This window comes from Biomphalaria glabrata, chromosome 3 (genome assembly GCF_947242115.1).
Source record: "Biomphalaria glabrata chromosome 3, xgBioGlab47.1, whole genome shotgun sequence".
Classification (NCBI taxonomy): Eukaryota; Metazoa; Mollusca; class Gastropoda; family Planorbidae; genus Biomphalaria; species Biomphalaria glabrata.
This window is the reverse complement of record NC_074713.1, coordinates 24,564,864-24,587,276: the sequence shown is the minus strand read 5'-3', so window position 1 is coordinate 24,587,276 and position 22,413 is coordinate 24,564,864. Positions and strand designations below refer to the sequence as shown.

Below are 22,413 nucleotides of genomic sequence, written 5' to 3'. Positions count from 1 at the left end.
ATTGTGTTCATACCTAAAAATTATTGCGATGTTTTGAAACGTAAAATAAAGGTTAATCAATTTTTAATAACTTTTAGTTGTTTTTTTTTATATCAAGATAACGGACAGACCGACTGACAGACAAAACGCAAAAACAATGTGGCTTTGATCCTTTTTAAATAATATCTATTAGAACTCAGTGCACCAATGTCTATGAACCCTCGTTAAATATCTCGTGTAAATAAAGACATTTTTTTTTATGGTACCGGTACTAGCCTATTGTGAGGTAATGGAATTTTTTTTCTTTGACGTCATATGAATGGACTCTTTAAATGTAATGTTAAAAGAACGCACTCGGTGCACCAATGTCTATTAACCCTCGAAAAAATTGCTTGTATTAATGAAAACATATTTTAGTCTAACTAAGCTGTGTGACGTAGTGTTTTTTTTTTCCTTTGACGTCACATGGAATGAATTCTTTAAATGAAATGCTAAAAGAACGCACTCGGTGCACCAATGTCTATGAACACTCGAGAAATGGCTCGTGTTGATAAAGGTGATTTTTAGTCTAGCTAGGCCTTGTGACGTAGTGTTTTTTTTTCTTTGACGTCATATGGAATGAATTCTTTGAATGAAATGCTAAAAGAACGCACTCGGTGCACCAATGTCTATGAACACTCGATAAAAGGCTCGTAATGATGAAGGCGATTTTTATTCTAGCTAGGCCGTGTGACGTAGTGTTTTTTTTCCTTTGACGTCATATGGAATGAATTCTATAAATGAAATGCTTAAAGAACGCACTCGGTGCACCAAAGTCTATGAACACTCGATAAATGGCTCTTATAGATGAAGGCGATTTTTAGTCTAGCTAGGCCGTGTGACGTAGTGTTTTTTTTTCCCTCTGACGTTATATGGAATTAATTCTTCAAATGAAATGAAAAAAGAACTCGGTATAGTAATGTTTATTAAGCCTCGTTATGTGACTCGCTTTTAAAAAAGGAATGATATCTTGATTTAGATCTAATCTAGATTTTTTAAACTAGATCTAGATTTTTATTACAGTATATCTAGATCTGGATTTATATTCTAATTAAAATTATTTTAGAGTCTAGATCTAGAATTTCTAGATCTAGTTTAGACTAAAATAGACTAGATTAAGATGTAGAATTTCAATTTCTAAACTTAAAGTGTAAAAAAAAAGTGTAGATTTTCATTTCCAAACGTTTTGATCAATATTGTAATGTTTTAATATACTAAAACTAATCTACTATTTTTTTATTAAATTTAAATTTACGGCAAATGAATCTTTGAAACATTATTACTTTTGACCATCGGATGGCTGCCTGGTCGTGCGGTTTGCGCGCTGGACTGTCGTTCAGATTTATGGATGGCCCAGGGTTCAAACCCTGCCCGCTCCCATCCCCCGTCGTCCTGCGGGAGGTTTGGACTAGGAAGTAATTATCTTCAACTCTGAAGGAACATCCGAAACGTGTAAAACATTTTACATCAAAATTAAATCACCTCTTGAATATTATTTGCGAATATGCAGATCCGACAGGGATCCGACTTCGACGGGGGCCGCCTCTGAGTTTGTGTAACACAAACTCTCTTTGTAATCTTGTTTTATGTTGGTCACGAGGGTGTGTGTGTGTGTGTGTCGTATAGTGTGTTTTGCGGACATGAGTTATTCTAACTAAGGAGCGTTTCTAGATCTAAATCTACGACTGACCAAATAGGTCAAGACTGGGTTGAGTTGCGACTAGTGAGTGTGATGTCTCTTCTCTCCAACTGTTCCGCGGTAAGAGCACAGCTGCAATGATTTATTTATCAGTACTTCTAGAATTCACGGGTAAACATGTGTGTAGTGTGGGCGCATCATTATATGCTAGGATGAATAGGTGGAGTCATTGAAGGTATGCTTTATCTTTCTCTTCGTGTCTTTTCTGAGTACTTTAGTTTACCCTATGTGTTTCTGAATGTGTACGTTTATTTGAATGTCACATCTAGAGCCTATGACTTCTAGTTTACTTTTTTTAGTCTCCTGCCGTGAAGAGATTTGTAGTCATCTCATTTTGTCTTTTTGCTTGTATCCTAGTCTATTGGTGATTTTCAGCAGTGGGGGAGGAGGGGGGAGATATTGAAAACCCCCCGGGTCCCCACTTGAGGTGGGCCTCCAATAGAGTGTTGTTTTACTTTAAATATTAAATATTACGCAAAATGTAGGGGTCCCCAAAGAGGTCAAACCCCCGCCCCCGACCCCCAAATTGTAGCAAATTCCAAGATACGCCCCTAATTTTTACATTAAACTAAACAATGTCAAGGACGCGAACAAAAATTTAATGCTGCCAGGTTTTAAAAAATCGGAAGAGCCAAATGAATTCTGATGTTCTAAAAAAAATCGGAAGAGCCAAATGAATTCTGATGTTCTAAAAAAAAAGAGCCAAATGAATTCTGATGTTCTAAAAAAAGAGCCAAATGAATTCTGATGTTCTAAAAAAAAAGAGCCAAATGAATTCTGATGTTCTAAAAAAAAAGAGCCAAATGAATTCTGCTGTTCTAAAAAAAAAGAGCCAAATGAATTCTGATGTTCTAAAAAAAAAGAGCCAAATGAATTCTGCTGTTCTAAAAAAAAAGAGCCAAATGAATTCTGATGTTCTAAAAAAAAAGAGCCAAATGAATTCTGCTGTTCTAAAAAAAAAGAGCCAAATGAATTCTGCTGTTCTAAAAAAAAAGAGCCAAATGATTTCTGCTGTTCTAAAAAATTGCTCTTCTATTAACATTCGCCTATTACAAAACATAGCCACACTTTAACACGTTCTTTAGTCTGTACACCGGATACACCAAAAAGCGACCTATTTATAGCTTCACCGTCATTTATGAAAATATGCGTCGACTGCGACGTATCGCTATGATTAATTATTGCCCTTGACAACAGTTTGAAAACAAACATAAGCAATACATAGTTGCAGCTTGCCACTAGATCTGACTCTATTTAGTCTCGTTTCTCTGGCCTGCTTCTCCCGCCAAAAATAAGCATGGCGTCACGCTTTTTTTTATACTCTACAAAATTTAAATTTAGATCGGAACCACCATTTCACTGGCTCGTCCAATTTGTGGCAGACGACGTCTTGAACAGGAATCGATTCTTTGCACATATAATTTAGACATGTATATTCTAGAAGTAGGTGTGTTTGGCCTGTTGCGAGTGCGTGTTTGTATATTGGCGACCTACGTTTATATATATCTGTAAGCTATAATTTTAATCGCCGTCTGCTTGACACGTGGCAGTCACGTGATGGTTCCGTCTGACTTAGGTCTACGTTTTCACGTCTGCTTCTTTGTGTTTTCTCTTTGTTCTTCTTTTTCTAGTTCATTGCTTGATTTGTTGTATTTAGCGCAGAGATTTGATTAGTTACTTCTGGAGACCTAGACTAGACTACTAGACGCAGTACTGGACATTAAACACTTTTTATTAAGAAATTGGTCTCTTCGTTAAAAAAGTAATAAATGTGATTTCTTTCTCTTCCATTTCATTGGTTGCTCTCTCTCTTCCTCTCTCTCTCTCTCTCTCTCTCTCTCTCTCTCTATATATATATATATATATATATATATATATATATACATATATATACATATATATATATATATATATATATATATATATATATATATATATATACATATATATACATATATATATATATATATATATATATATTTCTCTCTCTGTCTCTCTCCCTCTCACTTTCTCTCTCTCTTCATCTCTTTCTTTCTCTCATTCTCTCTCTCCCTTTCTCTCTCCTCTCACTTTCTCTCTCTCAAATCGTCTCTCTCTCTCTTTCTCTCTCTCATCTCTTTCCTTCTCTCGCTCTCTCTCTATTTTTCTCTCTCTCTCTTTCCCTGTCTTTTCCCCTCGATATTTCTCTCTCTTTCTTTCTGTCGCTTTCACCAAGTTAGTATTATTATATAAGTACGAGAAATTATCAGATTTAATAAATCCCATTCCCTGATAGTTAGTGCGCCGTGGTGGCTGTGGTAAGGCGCTTGGCTTACGAAACGAGGATATTGAGTTCGAATTCTTGTGATTTTCGGGATTTCGAGGACGTCTCTGAGTCTACACAACTCTAACGGCTACCTGTCAAACGTTGGTCGTTGTGCTGGCCATATGAAACCCTCGTTAGCCGTCGGCCATAGTAAATTATCTCGTAAATTATCTTATCTCTCCTTCTGTTATTCGTTTCCCCATGGCTCTTTGGGAGTAAGTAAGAAAGACCAGGAGCTAGGATTGTAGATTTACAAACATTTAGCTCTATCCATTGCTCAATGATGCATGAAGGGCAAAGCGGGCGTTATCACGGAGACCTTTGACCTCACGGGGTTTGGGGCTGCGGCAGATAAGAAGTCCATGTATTGACGTTCGGTTCTATCTGCAGATCGTGTGATGCCACTAAATATATATATATACACTAGCATTGTGTTCTAGCACAACGTTATCAACTAGATTTGACTCGAATGTAGAGATGTGGGTTACAAAGGCGCTGACACGAAGAGCTACAGTTCGTTAAGTTTTGTGCAGGGGCGGACTGGATGTCAAAATAGGCACGGGCATTTCTCTACAATCTGGCTCATAAATTGTATATCATATAATGGGTCTCCAATTATATGCCTACCTGTCCTCAAAATCATTGTCAAGTTTACTAATGTATCGATAACTGTACGCATGCATACAGTGATTTTTAGAAGGAATATAGGTTTTTTAATCGCTAAGTGTGACTAAAACCTACATGAATTAAGCCTACTAGTAGCACTGTCTACGGATGTAGGCTATTACATTATTTCGGAACTAAGTGTATAGTCTGTACAAGATTTCTTTAAACGCGAGGCTGAGATGGTCACTTTTAGAAGAGAACATTATAAAACCATTAACAATTTAATACGTGTCATTGTGGCATCCATGCGTCCCGTTCAATGACCCTACCGGCCCATTTGGGTACCGGCCTACCGAGTATTTCCCTAAATGCCGATATAGCCACTCCGCCCCTGGTTTTGTGGATAGCCAGTCCGCCCCTGGTTTTGTGGATAGCCAGTCCGCCCCTGGTTTTGTGGATAGCCAGTCCGCCCCTGGTTTTGTGGATAGCCAGTCCGCCCCTGGTTTTGTGGATAGTGAGGCGGTGATAGGATGTTAAGGATCTGAGAATGAACTCGATTTCCAGTTGTTGTTTTTTTTTCTTTTAAACTTTAATGATTTCCATTTGTCAGACGTTCAATATTTTTTTTAAATTATTTTTCTGTATTCCTCTGACTTTCTCTTTCTCTTATTTCTTCCCTATTCCTTTCTTGTCTTCTTTATAGCCAAGGAGGAGAGTAGATCGCACTTGTTTATTTACCTGGAGAAAAGAATTTTAAGTGAAACAAAGTGCCTTGCCTCTAAAACTCCCTGAATGATCTGCCATAATACTTCTACTACTACTAGTGACTAGTACTAACAAGAAGAATACAATGAAATCATGGAGATGTCGCAGATAGTATACAAAAAAAACATCATTGGACCTTTTTTTTTGCTGCGGGGAAAAAAACAAAATATGGACATACGTAATTGAATGTGAGATAATTTAAAACTATAAGTAAAAACAAAATCTGAAAAAGATAAACTTGTTGTTTTTATGTATGTAAAATAAGAGGTCTTTACCCGACCGTTTCAAATAACTTTATCACGTGACCTGACTGCATGACTAAACTCCACGTTTACTGACAGCCTTGACTAGGAAGGTCACGTCGGTTTGTTTGTGGTACATGTCTGGAGAGTTCTTTCTGCATCCTAGGTCAAACTTCAGGTAGGACGGCTGGAGACAGAAACGGGTATGGTTCTAACCCGGGTCTATCCAGACTTTAGTCCAGAGCGCATACTACACGACCAGGCAGCCATCTTGTTTGTAGGAAACCTCCTCCCAACCCACGCAGTGTGCCGGCTCTAAGTAACTGGATATCTCTCTAACCGCTTTGGAAGACTTTGCTCTTTAATTTCCTTTTTTAATATTTGGTATGTATGTTGTTTTTTTTTAATTTGTGGAAGCTCCCCTTTGAGGTTGAGATCCTGGACATCTGCATCGATTGCACTGCCCCCCCCCCGCCCCCCCCCCCCCCGCACAAACACACACCTGTTCACATCTTCCACAGTTGAACATCAAACTTCTAACTATTGATAAGTTGTAGGTGATATGTGTTACTCTCTCTCATTCTCTCTCTCTCTCTTTCTCCATTTCTCTCTCCCATTTTCTCTATCTCTCCCTTTCTCTCTCACTCATCCTCTCTCTCTCTCTCTCTCTCTCTCTCTCTGTCTTAGACAAACGTAATAACTAACTGGTGCTCCCCTCTCAAATAGAAAACGTAACTAGTTAACCAGAAGTATTGCACTTGACGAACAAATATAACAGGATCGGAAGAAGGAACATTTTGATACCCAAACTTAACTGCTGAGATAGTTTTTCTTAAAGTCGACACTATTACTTGATATACCATTGCCACTTGCCTCTAAAATAGTTTTTTCTTCACATCGTAATCAAAATTAGCGCTAAATATCTGTGTGTGTGTGTGTTTGTTTGTGTGTATGTGTTGTTGTTTTTTCTCCACTGCCTTATATCTTCCCTGACATTGTCCTTATCATCTTCCCTGACATTGTCCTTATCATCTTCCCTGACATTGTCCTTATCATCTTCCCTGACATTGTCCTTATCATCTTCCCTGACATTGTCCTTATCATCTTCCCTGACATTGTCCTTATCATCTTCCCTGACATTGTCCTTATCATTTTCCCTGACATTGTCCTTATCATCTTCCCTGACATTGTCCTTATCATCTTCCCTGACATTGTCCTTATCATCTTCCCTGACATTGTCCTTATCATTTACTCAAACTTTTATAATGTACACCTACATATCGTGTCCTCCAGCTTTGCCCTTGTCATGTCCTCTGACATGTTTCTATCATGTCCTCTGACATGCCCTATCATGTCCTCTGACACTGCCTCTCTAGAGACCAAACGTCATAAAAGGCCTCAATACTGACCTGCAACGTTGCAACATGTGGGCAGTTTAGACCACTAGTTCGTTTGCCACGTCCAAGGTATGTACGATATTTTAATGGTCTCGCCCTATCATGTTCTCTGACATTGTCCTAATCATGTTCTCTGACATTGTCCTAATCATGTTCTCTGACATTGCCCCTATGTGTGCTTTGACATTGTCCTAATCATGTTCTCTGACATTGCCCCTATGTGTGCTTTGACATTGTCCTAATCATGTTCTCTGACATTGCCCCTATGTGTGCTTTGACATTGTCCTAATCATGTTCTCTGACATTGCCCCTATGTGTGCTCTGACATTGTCCTAATGTTCTCTGACATTGTCCTAATGTTCTCTGACATTGCCCCTATGTGTGCTCTGACATTGTCCTAATGTTCTCTGACATTGTCCTAATGTTCTCTGACATTGCCCCTATGTGTTCTCTGACATTGCCCTGATCATGTTCTCTGACATTGCCCCTATGTGTTCTCTGACATTGCCCTGATCATGTGCTCTGACATTGCCCTAATGTTCTCTGACATTGTCCTGATCATGTGCTCTGACATTGCCCCTATGTGTTCTCTGACATTGCCCTGATCATGTGCTCTGACATTGCCCTAATGTTCTCTGACATTGTCCTGATCATGTGCTCTGACATTGCCCCTATGTGTTCTTTGACATTGCCCCTATGTGTTCTTTGACATTGCCCTGATCATGTGCTCTGACATTGCCCCTATGTGTTCTTTGACATTGTCCTAATGTTCTCTGACATTGTCCTAATGTTCTCTGACATTGCCCCTATGTGTGCTCTGACATTGTCCTAATGTTCTCTGACATTGTCCTAATGTTCTCTGACATTGCCCCTATGTGTGCTTTGACATTGCCCTGATCATGTTCTCTGACATTGCCCCTATGTGTGCTCTGACATTGTCCTAATGTTCTCTGACATTGTCCTAATGTTCTCTGACATTGCCCCTATGTGTGCTCTGACATTGTCCTAATGTTCTCTGACATTGTCCTAATGTTCTCTGACATTGCCCCTATGTGTGCTCTGACATTGTCCTAATGTTCTCTGACATTGTCCTAATGTTCTCTGACATTGCCCCTATGTGTTCTCTGACATTGCCCTGATCATGTTCTCTGACATTGCCCCTATGTGTTCTCTGACATTGCCCTGATCATGTGCTCTGACATTGCCCTAATGTTCTCTGACATTGTCCTGATCATGTGCTCTGACATTGCCCCTATGTGTTCTCTGACATTGCCCTGATCATGTGCTCTGACATTGCCCTAATGTTCTTTGACATTGCCCTGATCATGTGCTCTGACATTGCCCCTATGTGTTCTTTGACATTGCCCTGATCATGTGCTCTGACATTGCCCCTATGTGTTCTTTGACATTGCCCCTATGTGTTCTCTGGCATTGCCCCTATGTGTTCTTTGACATTGCCCTGATCATGTGCTCTGACATTGCCCCTATGTTCTCTGACATTGTCCTGATCATGTGCTCTGACATTGCCCCTTTGTGTTCTTTGACATTGTCCTGATCATGTCTTTTGACAAAGCCCCTATGTGTTCTTTGACATTGTCCTGATCATGTCCTTTGACAAAGCCCCTATGTGTTCTTTGACATTGTCCTGATCATGTCCTTTGACAAAGCCCCTATGTGTTCTTTGACATTGTCCTGATCATGTCCTTTGACAAAGCCCCTATGTGTTCTTTGACATTGTCCTGATCATGTCCTTTGACAAAGCCCCTATGTGTTCTTTGACATTGCCCTGATCATGTGCTCTGACATTGCCCCTTTGTTCTTTGACATTGCCCTGATCATGTGCTCTGACATTGCCCCTATGTGTTCTTTGACATTGTCCTGATCACGTCCTTTGACAAAGCCCCTATGTGTTCTTTGACATTGTCCTGATCATGTCCTTTGACAAAGCCCCTATGTGTTCTTTGACATTGTCCTGATCATGTCCTTTGACAAAGCCCCTATGTGTTCTTTGACATTGCCCTGATCATGTGCTCTGACATTGCCCCTATGTTCTATGACATTGCCCTGATCATGTGCTCTGACATTGCCCCTATGTGTTCTTTGACATTGTCCTGATCACGTCCTTTGACAAAGCCCCTATGTGTTCTTTGACATTGCCCTGATCATGTGCTCTGACATTGCCCCTATGTTCTCTGACATTGCCCTGATCATGTGCTCTGACATTGCCCCTATGTGTTCTTTGACATTGTCCTGATCACGTCCTTTGACATAGCCCCTATGTGTTCTTTGACATTGTCCTGATCATGTCCTTTGACATAGCCCCTATGTGTTCTTTGACATTGTCCTGATCATGTCCTTTGACAAAGCCCCTATGATGTTCTTTGACATTGTCCTGATCATGTCCTTTGACATAGCCCCTATGATGTTCTTTGACATTGTCCTGATCATGTCCTTTGACAAAGCCCCTATGTGTTCTCTGACATTGTCCTGATCATGTCCTTTGACAAAGCCCCTATGTGTTCTCTGACATTGTCCTGATCATGTCCTTTGACAAAGTCCCTATGTGTTCTCTGACATTGTCCTGATCATGTCCTTTGACATTGCCCCTATGTGTTCTCTGACATTGTCCTGATCATTTCCTTTGACATTGCCCCTATGTTTTCTTTGACATTGTCCTGATCATGTCCTTTGACATTGCCCCTATGTGTTCTTTGACATTGTCCTGATCATGTCCTTTGACATTGCCCCTATGTTTTCTTTGACATTGTCCTGATCATGTCCTTTGACATTGCCCTTATGTGTTCTTTGACATTGCCCCCTATTATGACCTCTGACAGTGCACCGATCATCAACCCCGACATTTATTTTTTTCCCTTGATTTTAATTTTTTCCCGAATGCATAGCTGTGTCATGTCGACTTGACCCAACTTCTAATTAGGTCGAGATGTTTTACCGTTTATTGGACTAGGTCATCTTTTTTCACCCTCATTTTATAAATTCCCACTGCTAGATAAACGCCAATGTAGAGAAACAAGTTAACTACTCAAATAGTGACCAGTTATACTAACCAGTATTAGTATTGAATTAACTTTTTTTTTCTTTGAAAAGGTAATTTTTCCAATTATTTTAACGTATTGAAATTGTGTTGTTGTTGTTTATATCTATACTTTGTGTCCTTATGTAGACGTCAGCTAAAGGTAGATCTAAACCAGAAAAAAAAAGTATAGTGACTCCTTTCAGACCTAGCGATCTACAGGGCAGATGATGTAAAGGTCATCTGTTTCTTTGGTCCACTGTTAACGAGGGTGTAATGTTCCCAGTACAACGACCAACCGCCTTTATTTTCCCTCACCTTTTGTCAGGTACCCATTAGAGCTGAGTGGACCCAGAGGCGCCCAAAGATCCCGAAGCTGAAAATCCCAGTCTTCACCAGGATTCGAACCCTTGACTTTTACCGCTTAACCACCGTGCCTCCGAAAGGTAGATCTTCTTTTCGAAAAAAAAAAAAAGATCCAACGCCTAGATGAAAGATCTTTTTTTTTTCTCTTCCCACCCATGGAATTAAAAAGAAACAAATATTTCTACTGCACTTTATTGACTTTCCAATGTGTCACGTGACATATTCAGCTTTTGTTTACAAACGTTTTAAACCTCAAAACAACGCAAATCAAAGAAGAGTGAGATTTGAATGTAAACAAATTCAAAATATCTAGTCTGAAAATTCATGTATTTTCTCCAGGAGTTACTACTTCAAAGCTTCAAAGTGTTTGTTAAAATGACAACTTATTTTGACCACATCATTTCTTTTGAGTTGATTACAATATGTTACTGAGACCTCAAACACAACAATTGACGTCATAACATTCCTGCCCGCAGACTCAAAGTTATAGATAACACACTTGTCCTAGATAAAGTTGTCCTGATAAAATTGTCCTACATACAAAGTAGATCTATGGAGTTACATAATATTGAGTTCAACGCCCCTGTAGATAAAGTCTAAAGATCTGATAAAATGGCTGCCAAAACCAGAATAAAGTGATTATCCCGATGACGTACTTTGGTGAGTTGTTGGTCACTGGCTCAAATAGTGGAATTCATAATCTAGTTTCTTTAACGTCGTTCATTTTTTTTAAATTTGACCATGCTGCTAAACATTGAACATATCCTTCTCAGAGGCGTCGGTGTCACCCGTTGTGGTACGCACCCCTCGCATCCCTTTAGAGACGCCACTGACCTATCTATTTTTACAGTTTTGAAATACGAAAGCAGTTTTATGGTATGGGCAGATTAGTTTGACAGACTGGCAGTCTGACATGACAGTCTGATATGATAAGTTTTTTGTTTGTTTTGTTTACATACCAATTCTATTTCACATAACCACGAATTAGAGTCACTCTATTCGCTTTGTCCAAGTGAAAGTCAATTTGATCAGTCTACTTCAGAGAAATGTTTCCGGTTTGATTCTGGGAGTCTCTCAATGAAAAAGACGTTTACACGTTTTCATGTCCAAGTCGGTCCAACTAGGGATCTAAACTCGGAACGTAACTATACTCTTGAGGACTTCAGAAGATCAATTTGTAGTTTTGAGACGACTGCCATGGTGTAATTGCAGGGTTGGGTCTCTTGAATTGTCTTTTTATTATTTTGTACAGGATGCCAAAACAAACCTATGAAAATAAATACAGATCGGGAATTTTTGTTTGTTTACACGTTTTTTTTTTATTTGTTTTTGAGGAAATGTTTTTTTTGGTGTGTAAATGTATGACGTCATGATGCGCCGTTGACTGACTCACCGTGTCATGCGATGACTTCATTGTGTGCGTCATCAAGTGACTCATAATTCACACAACTATAGAACTTAACTCATCGACTCACACACACACTCTCTTACACTTTTGCCAACTCCACTACAAACTACAGTTTAATTCCTGAGATTCTCAAAGTACACGTCTGCCAACTTTGTTCAACTATTCATCCGTATTTCTTTCTCTGTTCTTGTGTGGTTCTGGTAGATGGTACAAGTGGCAAACCTTTCTCATGAAACAGCGTTCCCACGTTGGCCAGGTTTTAGGGAGAACTTTTGATATTCATTATAAAACAATGGGCCAATCTTCAGTCTCAAGGAAGTTAATAAGACTAATAAGTTATGAGTGTCATAGAACTTCAGACTAATAAGTTATGAGTGTCTTAGAACTTCAGACTAATAAACTAATAAGAACTACCAGCCTAGCTAGAATTTCGTATATGAGCTTTGATACACTTACACGCAAAAATACATGCTCGAACTTACTCACTCATCCATTGGCACACACATATGTATAAACACCCACGTGTACACACATATACACACATGTGTATATTTAAACACATTCACATATAAAGACTCTAAATTCAACACATTCTCGATTCTAAGATTTGCCTTTTGTGTGTGTGTGTCATGCATTTATAGAGAGACTGCTTCAAGACATCTCTTTTTCCAACTGGTCCACCCTTTCTTCTTTTCTTTTAGCAGAATCTGTAAATTTAACTGTCTTCGGGAAAAACAACAACAAAATTAGAACACTTGGACTGGATCTATTGTATTGTGGTAAAAAAAAGAAATCTTCAAGTAATTAGAACTTCTACCTGAACTCTTGTCTGTGATTACATCAGCCTGACCTGCTGACTCATTCATAAATACATTTGAACTGTTTGGTTTGTTCGTATTTGTGTTTTGTTTGCGGACAGCCCTCTGTCCTTTACCCGTCTTCCCCCCCCCTCCCCACATCTCTGTCGTTCTATATGCGTTCTCCTCCCTTGTTTCGTTCCTTCTATCTATCATGCCCATATTACCGGAAGATGGAAAGAAAGTTATCGTGTTCTCAGGCAGAGTGACTCACCTTTTAATACTCTCTCTCTCTCTCTCTCTCTATCTCACTCACTCATGTACGCATCCTCGTCTATTCATTCAATGTACACACACAACACACACACACATACATACGTACGTATACTTATATATAAAATATACGTCTAGTTGAACACGCACACACACACACACTTGGCCGAAACTATCCTGGCTTATCCCAGCTTACCGCATTGTGTACATGGCAACCGGTGTCTCTGACATTGCGACCAGACAAGCGAACCATAAAAGGTCGCAGGTCATGTTTTTTAAAAATCTGGGATGGGATTTCGTTTCAGAAAAAAAAAAAGGATTTCGATTGGGGATTGGGAAGGGGGGGGGGGGGAGATGGGGAAGGTTTCTGATATCGCAGGATGGGGAATATTTGTTTTTTATAACACTTCATCTTTGTTGAAATCTAACACCCTCTCCCTTGAATCACATGTCCAGACGTAAGGGCCAGGACGTTTACAATAGATGCTCCCCCCCCCCCCTGTTTCTGGTTAAAGTCGGTAAAATGTGGCCATCACAATTCTCTGGTATTTCTATTTTCCCAATTTCCTGTATCCACAGAGCTTCAAATTATCACCGACGCTTTTGACCTGGATTCGAACACTAGACTATAAGCTCAGCAACCAACATCTCTAGCACAACTGCACTCCCTTGGGATAAATTGTTCAACCAATTAATTTGTTTAAAATATCAAATATTTAAATTCAACGGTTTCAACCTCAGTCCCTCCTCCTCACTGACTTTATAAATCTCAGAGCCGATTCTAGAGACATATTTGTCTGTCTATTCCTACAGTTGAGGTCAGAGGAGTTGGAACGTATTCAGAGAAGGCGTCATCAAAATAGAATGGCGGCCAGGCGATTTAGGCAGAAGAGGAAATCATCAGAAGAGAGTCTTGTGCAGGTGGGTCGTCATTTTATTTTTTTGTCTTTGTTTACATTGTGTGCGTGGGTCCTGGGATGTCCTGATTGTTGGTTAAACATAGTAAGTGCTGTATTCGCTAGCGGTTTTCGCTTAGAATTAGATGTAGTTAACTCCAGGCATAGAGTCGTTGATAAAATTTAAATTTCTCCCCCGCCTTCCCAAAAAAAAAAAAAAAAGAGTTTCCAAGTGACTATTCGGCAGCAATGCCTACAGTGCTGCCTCTCAGATCAATGCCTACAGTGCTGCCTCTCAGATCAATGCCTACAGTGCTGCCTCTCAGATCAATGCCTACAGTGCTGCCTCTCAGATCAATGCCTACAGTGCTGCCTCTCAGATCAATGCCTACAGTGCTGCCTCTCAGATCAATGCCTACAGTGCTGCCTCTCAGATCAATGCCTACAGTGCTGCCTCTCAGATCAATGCCTACAGTGCTGCCTCTCAGATCAATGCCTACAGTGCTGCCTCTCAGATCAATGCCTACAGTGCTGCCTCTCAGATCAATGCCTACAGTGCTGCCTCTCAGATCAATGCCTACAGTGCTGCCTCTCAGATCAATGCCTACAGTGCTGCCTCTCAGATCAATGCCTACAGTGCTGCCTCTCAGATCAATGCCTACAGTGCTGCCTCTCAGATCAATGCCTACAGTGCTGCCTCTCAGATCAATGCCTACAGTGCTGCCTCTCAGATCCTACACATACTTAAACACGACACTGGGAATAATAAATTTGGTACTAAATAAAGATTATAAAAAAAGAAAGTTTATATAATGTTGTACTACAATCTTATTTCTCTGGATATCTAAATGCCTTCAGAAGAAAGAAAAGGGAGTCTAGCATTGTGCTGGACCCACAGCATCCTCGCATCCTCTTTTATCATGAACCATAGTTACACGGGAGCTACACCATCCATATGGACCCCCCCCCCCCCCCCTAGAGCTTTAGGAGATAACCATGTTTTAATTTGAGCTAATTATTTCAACGTTTATCTGAGTTTATTCTTTTTTTTAATTTGTGTTTATCTATGCTTATTAGTGTTTATCTCTGTTTATATATTTATCTACATTTATATGTGTATCTACGTTTATCTATGTTTATCTGTGTTTGTGTTTATGTTCTAACAGACCATTGAAGAACTACGTAGAACCAATGTTGAACTGGAACAGAAGGCCGAGCAATTACGGCGAGAGAAGAACGAGCTTATGGAGATAGTGGCCGCACATCGCAACTTCTGTCCTTTCTTTCAGCACGAGCTGGTTGGCGGTGCGGTCAGCGACAGTATACCGTAGCAACCACACGCCAGCCTTGAAACTCAGTGCTTAGAGCACAGACCAAAACAAGACATAATGCTCCCATGATTATGACAATACTGTCGAAACCGGAAATTTCCTTTTCCAGTGGATTTTCGTGGACTATCAAAGGGGTTTTCCCGATAGATCTAGACGGCGGGGAAACATTTGGCTGATGTCACCGGATGTGACCCGAGTTGTGGTCAGCTTTATTTCGTGGAATCTAATTGTGTGTAGGAACATACATGGTCTACGCCCCGCCCCCTTTGCAATGTAAACTAAAGGCCATCTCATCTTTACGAAATGTTGAACAAATCATGTGATTTTTTTTAAAAAACAATGTCGATCTAATTTAAAATCTTTAAAAACTTTTATAGTACACCGCTGTAGATAAAATATGTTTTAATGGCATTCGCATCAACTCAGGAAATTTGATTGAATAATACACTTCTACTCATGAAATGAAAGAATTTGAAAGACTTCAATAACTTTTAGTAACCATTATTAAGGAAACCTCAGAATTTGCGCTATTCAACTTTAGCTTTATCATCATAGGAATCCTTGGGTCTTAGGCCTCTTTTCTTTGCCTCTTTTTTGGGATCTATGTGCCTCTTTTGTGGGCTTTTTTTTATGTGTTTATTTGTAAGTTCTCATAATTCACAAGTATTAAATCATAAACAATTGAAAAGTGATGAACCTAAAAATATAATAATAGTAATGGAAATAATTTAAAACTATACTACTCTATTCACTTCAAAAACAATGAAGCTCCAACAGTATTTATTGTTATCAATGTATGTTTCGAAATTGGTTTTGTATTTTAGCATCTTATAAAATGTTATTTTTATGAATTAGTTCATCCACATTTATAACAAACTCTTGGTTAGATTGGTTTGAATGTCTTGACTCTAAAAACAATGCTCATGTTATAGTTTTTGTTATAAACCAAATTTTAAAAGCATTGAAGTTGGTGATTTTCTTTTAAAAAAATTTAATTGTAGATATGTTTGCCTTTAAAATGTGTTTGTGCTGACCTAAATAAATGCAAGTGTATTCAATCTTTAATATGTTTCTTTATCATAGAAAAGTATTTAGAAAAAACACACAAAAACTAATTAATTTTAAAAGCCGACTATAGTTGTATCGCGACTGAATCTGTATTGTATAGGATTAAAGTCAACTATTGAACTACAACTCAGGTTCACTGTAGAGCAAGCATAGTTTAAGTGCATGGTCCAATATTCACATATATCAGTTAGTGTCTAGCCAAATACTATTAAGAGGATTTGACGGGAACATGGAGGAATATCTGAATTACTTTCAGAAGTGAAACATCTTTGTCTCAAGAGGAACAAAAAGTAGAGCACACTAAGATTCTGTTATAAAAAATGTTTATGCGGACATAATGCATTGACACCTCGGATTGCGAGCTAAATTCGTTATTGAGACTTGAAAATAATTTAAAATTCGTATTTCAAAGTAGAAATCTTACCTAAAGAAATAAACTTCTAGAAATGAGATTTTTTTCCCGAAGTAATACATTATTTGAGCTACCAAAAATTTGGCTTAGAATTGACAACTAGAACTAAGGAAGAACAATAATAAAGTTTTGTTTTTAAATTTAAGAAACTTAAAACGTGATAACCGTTCAAACCTGTTTTCATGGACATTTCAGATTGCGGAACGTCGTGTGCTAGATCTCCAATACCGTCTTCTAAATGTTTATGGTACTTCATCTTCAGAGAACTCTTCAGTATGTACCATTAATTTAAAGAATGTCTAGAAATAACACTTTATATTGTGAGGGATAAAAGGTGTTTATGGTCTGCTCTGCTCAATAATGTTTGGATGCTGGTGTTACTGATACATACTGCTCACAATGTGATGGCACAGCCCCATACTGCTCACAATGTGATGATGAAGCCAAATACTGCTCACAATGTGATGATGCAGCCAAATACTGCTCACAATGTGATGATGCAGCCAAATACTGCTCACAATGTGATGATGCAGCCAAATACTGCTCACAATGTGATGATGCAGCTAAATACTGCTCACAATGTGATGATGCAGCCAAATACTGCTAAGAATGTGATGCTGGTGGTGCGCAGTGCTTAACTGACATGAGTATCGATACAGACTACTCACAATAAACTGGTGTGATGAGGTAGGGTGCCGACTATGATGAAGTGTTCATTCATTATATCTCAGAGGACAGTAAATACACTTTACATTGGATGAAACAATGCAGTTACACGGCCGCAAGTCAAAAATATAACTCTAGGCATTTAGTAACATTTTTACCCAATAGTGTCATGCGTAATACATGTTGCTCGCTGATCAGTTTTTTTTAGTCGTATTTCAAATCCAAACTTATTACACTTCCGATCATGCGCAATGCTCGCAAACCGAGGTAGTTAACAACTGATCACGTACTTGTAGGTATGCTTATAGTAGATGCAATAGAAACCACAAAGTGGCAGCACCATATCACAATGCTACTACAGGGTTATGACTTACTGGTTTAAATCTTTGTGCATTGTTTTTGAAATCTTGCATCATACACATTTCATTTTGTTCCATCGGTCATAGTTCACATCACAATATTCATGTTCCGTCATACAATCACAATGTTCATGTTCTGTCATACAATCACAATATTCATGTTCCGTCATAGAAACTGCTGTCATCATGTGGTCCACCCACCCACCATCTAAGGCTGCCCCCAATGTCATCATGTGGTCCACCCACCCACCATCTAAGGCTGCCCCCAATGTCATCATGTGGTCCAACCACCCACCATCTAAGGCTGCCCCCAATGTCATCATCATGTGGTCCACCCAGCCACCATCTAAGGCTGCCCCCAATGTCATCATCATGTGGTCCACCCACCCACCATCTAGGGCTGCCCCCAATGTCATCATCATGTGGTCCAACTACCCACCATCTAAGGCTGCCCCCAATGTCTTTCAGACGATACCAAGTCTATGAGTACTCGCCTTGTTACGGACGACTACTTCGTTTGGTAATCTAGCGAACGTTTTATAAATAGAACATTATCCAGATTTGTTTTGTTTAAGTATTATTAAAATGAGCTACCTCAAGCGTTACATTTAGCGTACTCAGGAGCGTGGAGTGGGGGGAGGGGGGATTTTACTTCATCTCTATTAGCATAAGATTGTTTCATTTATTTAAATCAGCGCCTCGGGGATGGCATAATCTCACATTTTACTAAAAGAAAGTCAGGGTCTCTATGTTCAAATGATTTTAGTAACACCTTAGACATAAGATCTTGGCAGGGCATTGTAGCGACTATGTCCTAGAAAAAAAAATGTAAGAGCCTGGCTTTGTAATTGTAAAGTGAATGTAGATAGAATCTGGGAATTCCGTAGGTTGGTCATCAGTGTTACAGCTCAGTCCAGTCTTTGCTGACTATAAATCAAAGGAAAGACTTATCTCCAGAAGTAGAAGAAAGGGCGACAACTTTTTACGTCCTCGTCACGGTGTTGCAGCAAACTTTAGTGTTTGTGTGTGTATAAATCTATTAGATTATGTTTCACACATAGGCTTGGCTGACATTGTACATTGTCTAATCAATGGATTGAATCCTGTGCTTCCTGTTTATGTTTTATTTTTAGATTTGCTCATTATTAGAAAATTATTTTATGACTTTGATATTTCTGTTTAAAAGTTTGTTTTAAATTTATCATTATACGCATTCTCATTTTTCATTCCGTTTTTTTTTTTTTTTTTTTTTTTAAATTCTCATATTTTCTCTGTTCATCGCTAACTGTTCTCTACTCTCTAGGCTTTTGTTTTAGTTGTATGATAAACAAGTAGATCTAAACCATAGAATACATCTCCAATATTTTATACGTTTGTATTCCAATTATGATTTGTCAAAATGTAAACAAGAGTGTATAATTTAAAAACATATAATAGGTATTGAAAGCATTATCTGAATAGGATGTAGATAATTAAAAATTTAGAAATGAAATGACTTTTTGTAGCCTTCTATACAAAATAACATTTGAATTAAAAAAAATTAAATTACATATCTATGGTTGCATCTGTCAGCCAGAACTAAATCTAACGCTTACGTTTGGGTTTCCAGGGTAAGTAAGGACACTGTTAAAAATGCCAAGTTCAATGCCTGGATAGAAGATTGTCAATAAAATTTTAGTTAACTAGAATATAGATATATGCTTCTCATGTTATGATACAGTGAAAAGATTTGCTTTTTATAAATTATTAACAGAACCCCTGCGCAAGCGCCAAAGCGGCTGCGCCAAAGCGGCTGCGCCAAAACGATTATCACGCGAAAAACAGCTGCGTCAAATCGTCGCGTACCCGACCTTACAGTCTCATAGTATGTCTGGCTACCCCAACAAAATTAAGCTAGGGATTAAACAGGCATTTTAGCGCTTTATCAGCAGCTTTATACTCGGCGAAAGACTAAATGCTTTAATTGTAGTTTGACAACCCTAAAATGTAGAGCTGATCATTGCTTTAGTTGAACATTTGATAGTTCAGTTGCCCCAATCCCCTCGTTTGAACTTTCAATGAATTTTTTTTTAATTTTCTGTCTCGATGTTTTCTGTTAATAAAGATTTGTTGTTTATATTCTGCCTTTTTTTTTTTTTTTTCATAGTTTATGACGACACATTTTTATTATTCCTTTTTTCTTTTCTTAACATGCGACAAGCTTGATCACGTGATCGAGTCTGTTCACGTGATCGAGTTTGGTCACGTGATCGAGACAGCTGCTGATGAGCATCCTTTTGATTGAAAGCATTTTCTAAAGTGATGTACAGTTTACTCAAGCTCTAAGAACAGGATTGCCTACCTCCTCTACTCTTTATAGTTTCAGGGGAGAGGGATAAAGATCTTTATTCTACCCTGATTTCATGGGAATAAACTCTTTTTTTTTTACTTTTCAGTTTAGCTTTTGAAACATGAGTCTCTAAATGTTTGAAGTATCACTGAGAGGCTATGTCTAGCACCATAGATGTAGTGTAGTGAGATACGGTTGTTACTTCTGTGTTACTTACTATAGGGAGTCTCTTGTTTTTATCAAACTTATATCAGCTCACTCTGTCTGTCAGGGTACACGTATTTTCTCCCACTTTCCATTCTCGGATTAAGTTCAAACTTTGCACGCTGATATATTACCCGTAACAAAACGTGAACCGATTGAAAGTAAACAAGGTTACAAAAGACAGTTTGTGTGGAAACACAAACTCAAAATCGGCCCCCGAAGTGGTCCACCCAGGCAGGCTTCAATATTTTCAGAAAGAACATCCGAATGAAATTATATTAAACACAAATGAGAGATAAGAATGGAGAAAGAAGGTTAACAGATCTTGTGTAGTGCCCCAAAGGTCCCGCAGATCAAAGGATAGGTGAAAGTGAATGCAAAGTTAGATTTGAACCTGGCCTAACTAGTTCCCCTTTCAGACCTTGTGATTTAAAGTTCATCTGTTTTTTGTGGCCTATGGTTAACGAGGGTGTCATGTAGCCAGCACAACGACCGACCGCCTTTACTTTTCCAGAACTAATGTCAGGTACCCATTAGAGCTGAGTGGACTCAGAGGCGCCCAAAGACTCCAAAGTTGAATTTTCGGATTTTCAATATCTTTTCTAGTTTACGAGATCTAAACGGGACGGACGGACAGACTGACAGACATTTCGCACAAAACTAATAGCGTCTTTTCCCCTTTCGGGGGCCGCTAATAAATAATTAATTAATAAGTGATAATTAATTAATTGTATTTGATCTAAAGAAGGTAAATAAATCTTACAGTATTAAGATATATGGCTGTAACAGTGCATCTTCTTTTTTGAAGTAACGTCTGTATTATATAAGATAAGATATGATAAGTTCTCTCCTCTATAATATATTCACTTAAATAATACAAGTACTGTTTGTAATGTATTCTACTTTTTTTTTGTTTTACGTTATAAGAGTGAACTCTTGCAGCAACCAATCAAATCAGATTCTCTCCCCCTGGCTATGTTCTTAAGTCATTTAAAGAAATATTTTGGTTAGTGTTAATTGACGTCATGTAAATATTTATGTAAATATATTTTTTAATGTCCATTTTAAATGTTTTTTTATCAAATAAAAAAAACATACAGATTTGTGGTGACCTGATTTATTGGATAGTTAGAAGTTCATATCTACGACGAGAAAGTGTTTAAACCTCGTGCTACAAATTTTATTATATTTTTAATTAATTTTTTATATTACTATTTGTATAATTTTTTGTAAAAAATATAATTTTTGTTTATAAGATTGAGATTTTTAAAATTCGAAAACTGTTTTTCATTAGATGAAAGCGTACCTACGTAGCCTTAGTGACCAAGTACCCACTAAGTGACCTACTTATTGGCCCAAAATGGTAATTAGCGCAGTGGTCCCAAAAGTGCCCTAATTAGTGGTCAACTTAGTCACTTACTTATTGGCATAGTCCCCATCTTGATGGACTACCTTGTGCCATCTTAACAAAACATGAATGTAAGAACGTTACTTGTGTGTCTCATCTCAATAGAAATGCTCATGCTCTCAATGCTGCCTGCTCTTACATTCACATGTTTGTTTGTTTTTTATTATTATTGATTTTGTTATCAAATTGTTATTGATGATAAACAAAGTTCTGAGGAGCTAACTAATAAAAACCAATCACTGAACCAGATTGAATTCTTGGTCACTTTATTTTTGTGTTTTTGTGGGCAGAGGTAAGAAGAACCAAACATTAATTGGACAATAGCTTTCTTTCGGGTGAGTTGCATATACACTGTACACATGATAATGTATCTCTATTGTTGACGGTCGTTGACTTATAGCACCAAACTTCTGGTAGACAACTCAACCGCTGGAGAAGAATTCTATTTTCACTTGTACAACTTGAAATCACTTGAAGAACTTCTTTGTGAACTAAACTAAATAGAACTGTTATTACACTATAGACAAATTCAACTTACGATGAAACGAAATAAATTGATATTTTAAACAAATCTAACTCGCGATAAAAACACGTCGTTACACTCTGGCATCCTGGAGTCGTCTCTCTTGTTCTTAACATAGCTTACGTCAGAGCCGTTTATCTTGCATCATTCCCACTGCCTAGCCACCAGCATATAGCTGACTTATCCTCACCGTCACCAGCCAATAGCTAACTTATCCTCACCGTCACCAGCCAATAGCGGACTTATCCTCACCGTCACCAGCCAATAGCTAACTTATCCTCACCGCCACCAGCCAATAGCTAACTTA

The 22,413-nt window shown here is 38.4% G+C and overlaps 1 protein-coding gene across 1 annotated transcript in view; it reads left to right on the top strand.

Moving 5' to 3' along the window:
• LOC106067021 (cyclic AMP-dependent transcription factor ATF-4-like) overlaps positions 1-21,827 on the top strand; it is a 55,690-nt gene extending 33,863 nt beyond the window's left edge. The window contains exons 2-3 of the mRNA XM_056024128.1: positions 13,724-13,831; positions 14,973-21,827. Of these exons, the coding sequence (XP_055880103.1) occupies positions 13,724-13,831; positions 14,973-15,137 (273 nt within the window). The 3' untranslated portion in view covers positions 15,138-21,827. The remainder of the gene's footprint in view (positions 1-13,723; positions 13,832-14,972) is intronic.
• The last annotated feature ends 586 nt before the right edge of the window (positions 21,828-22,413 follow it).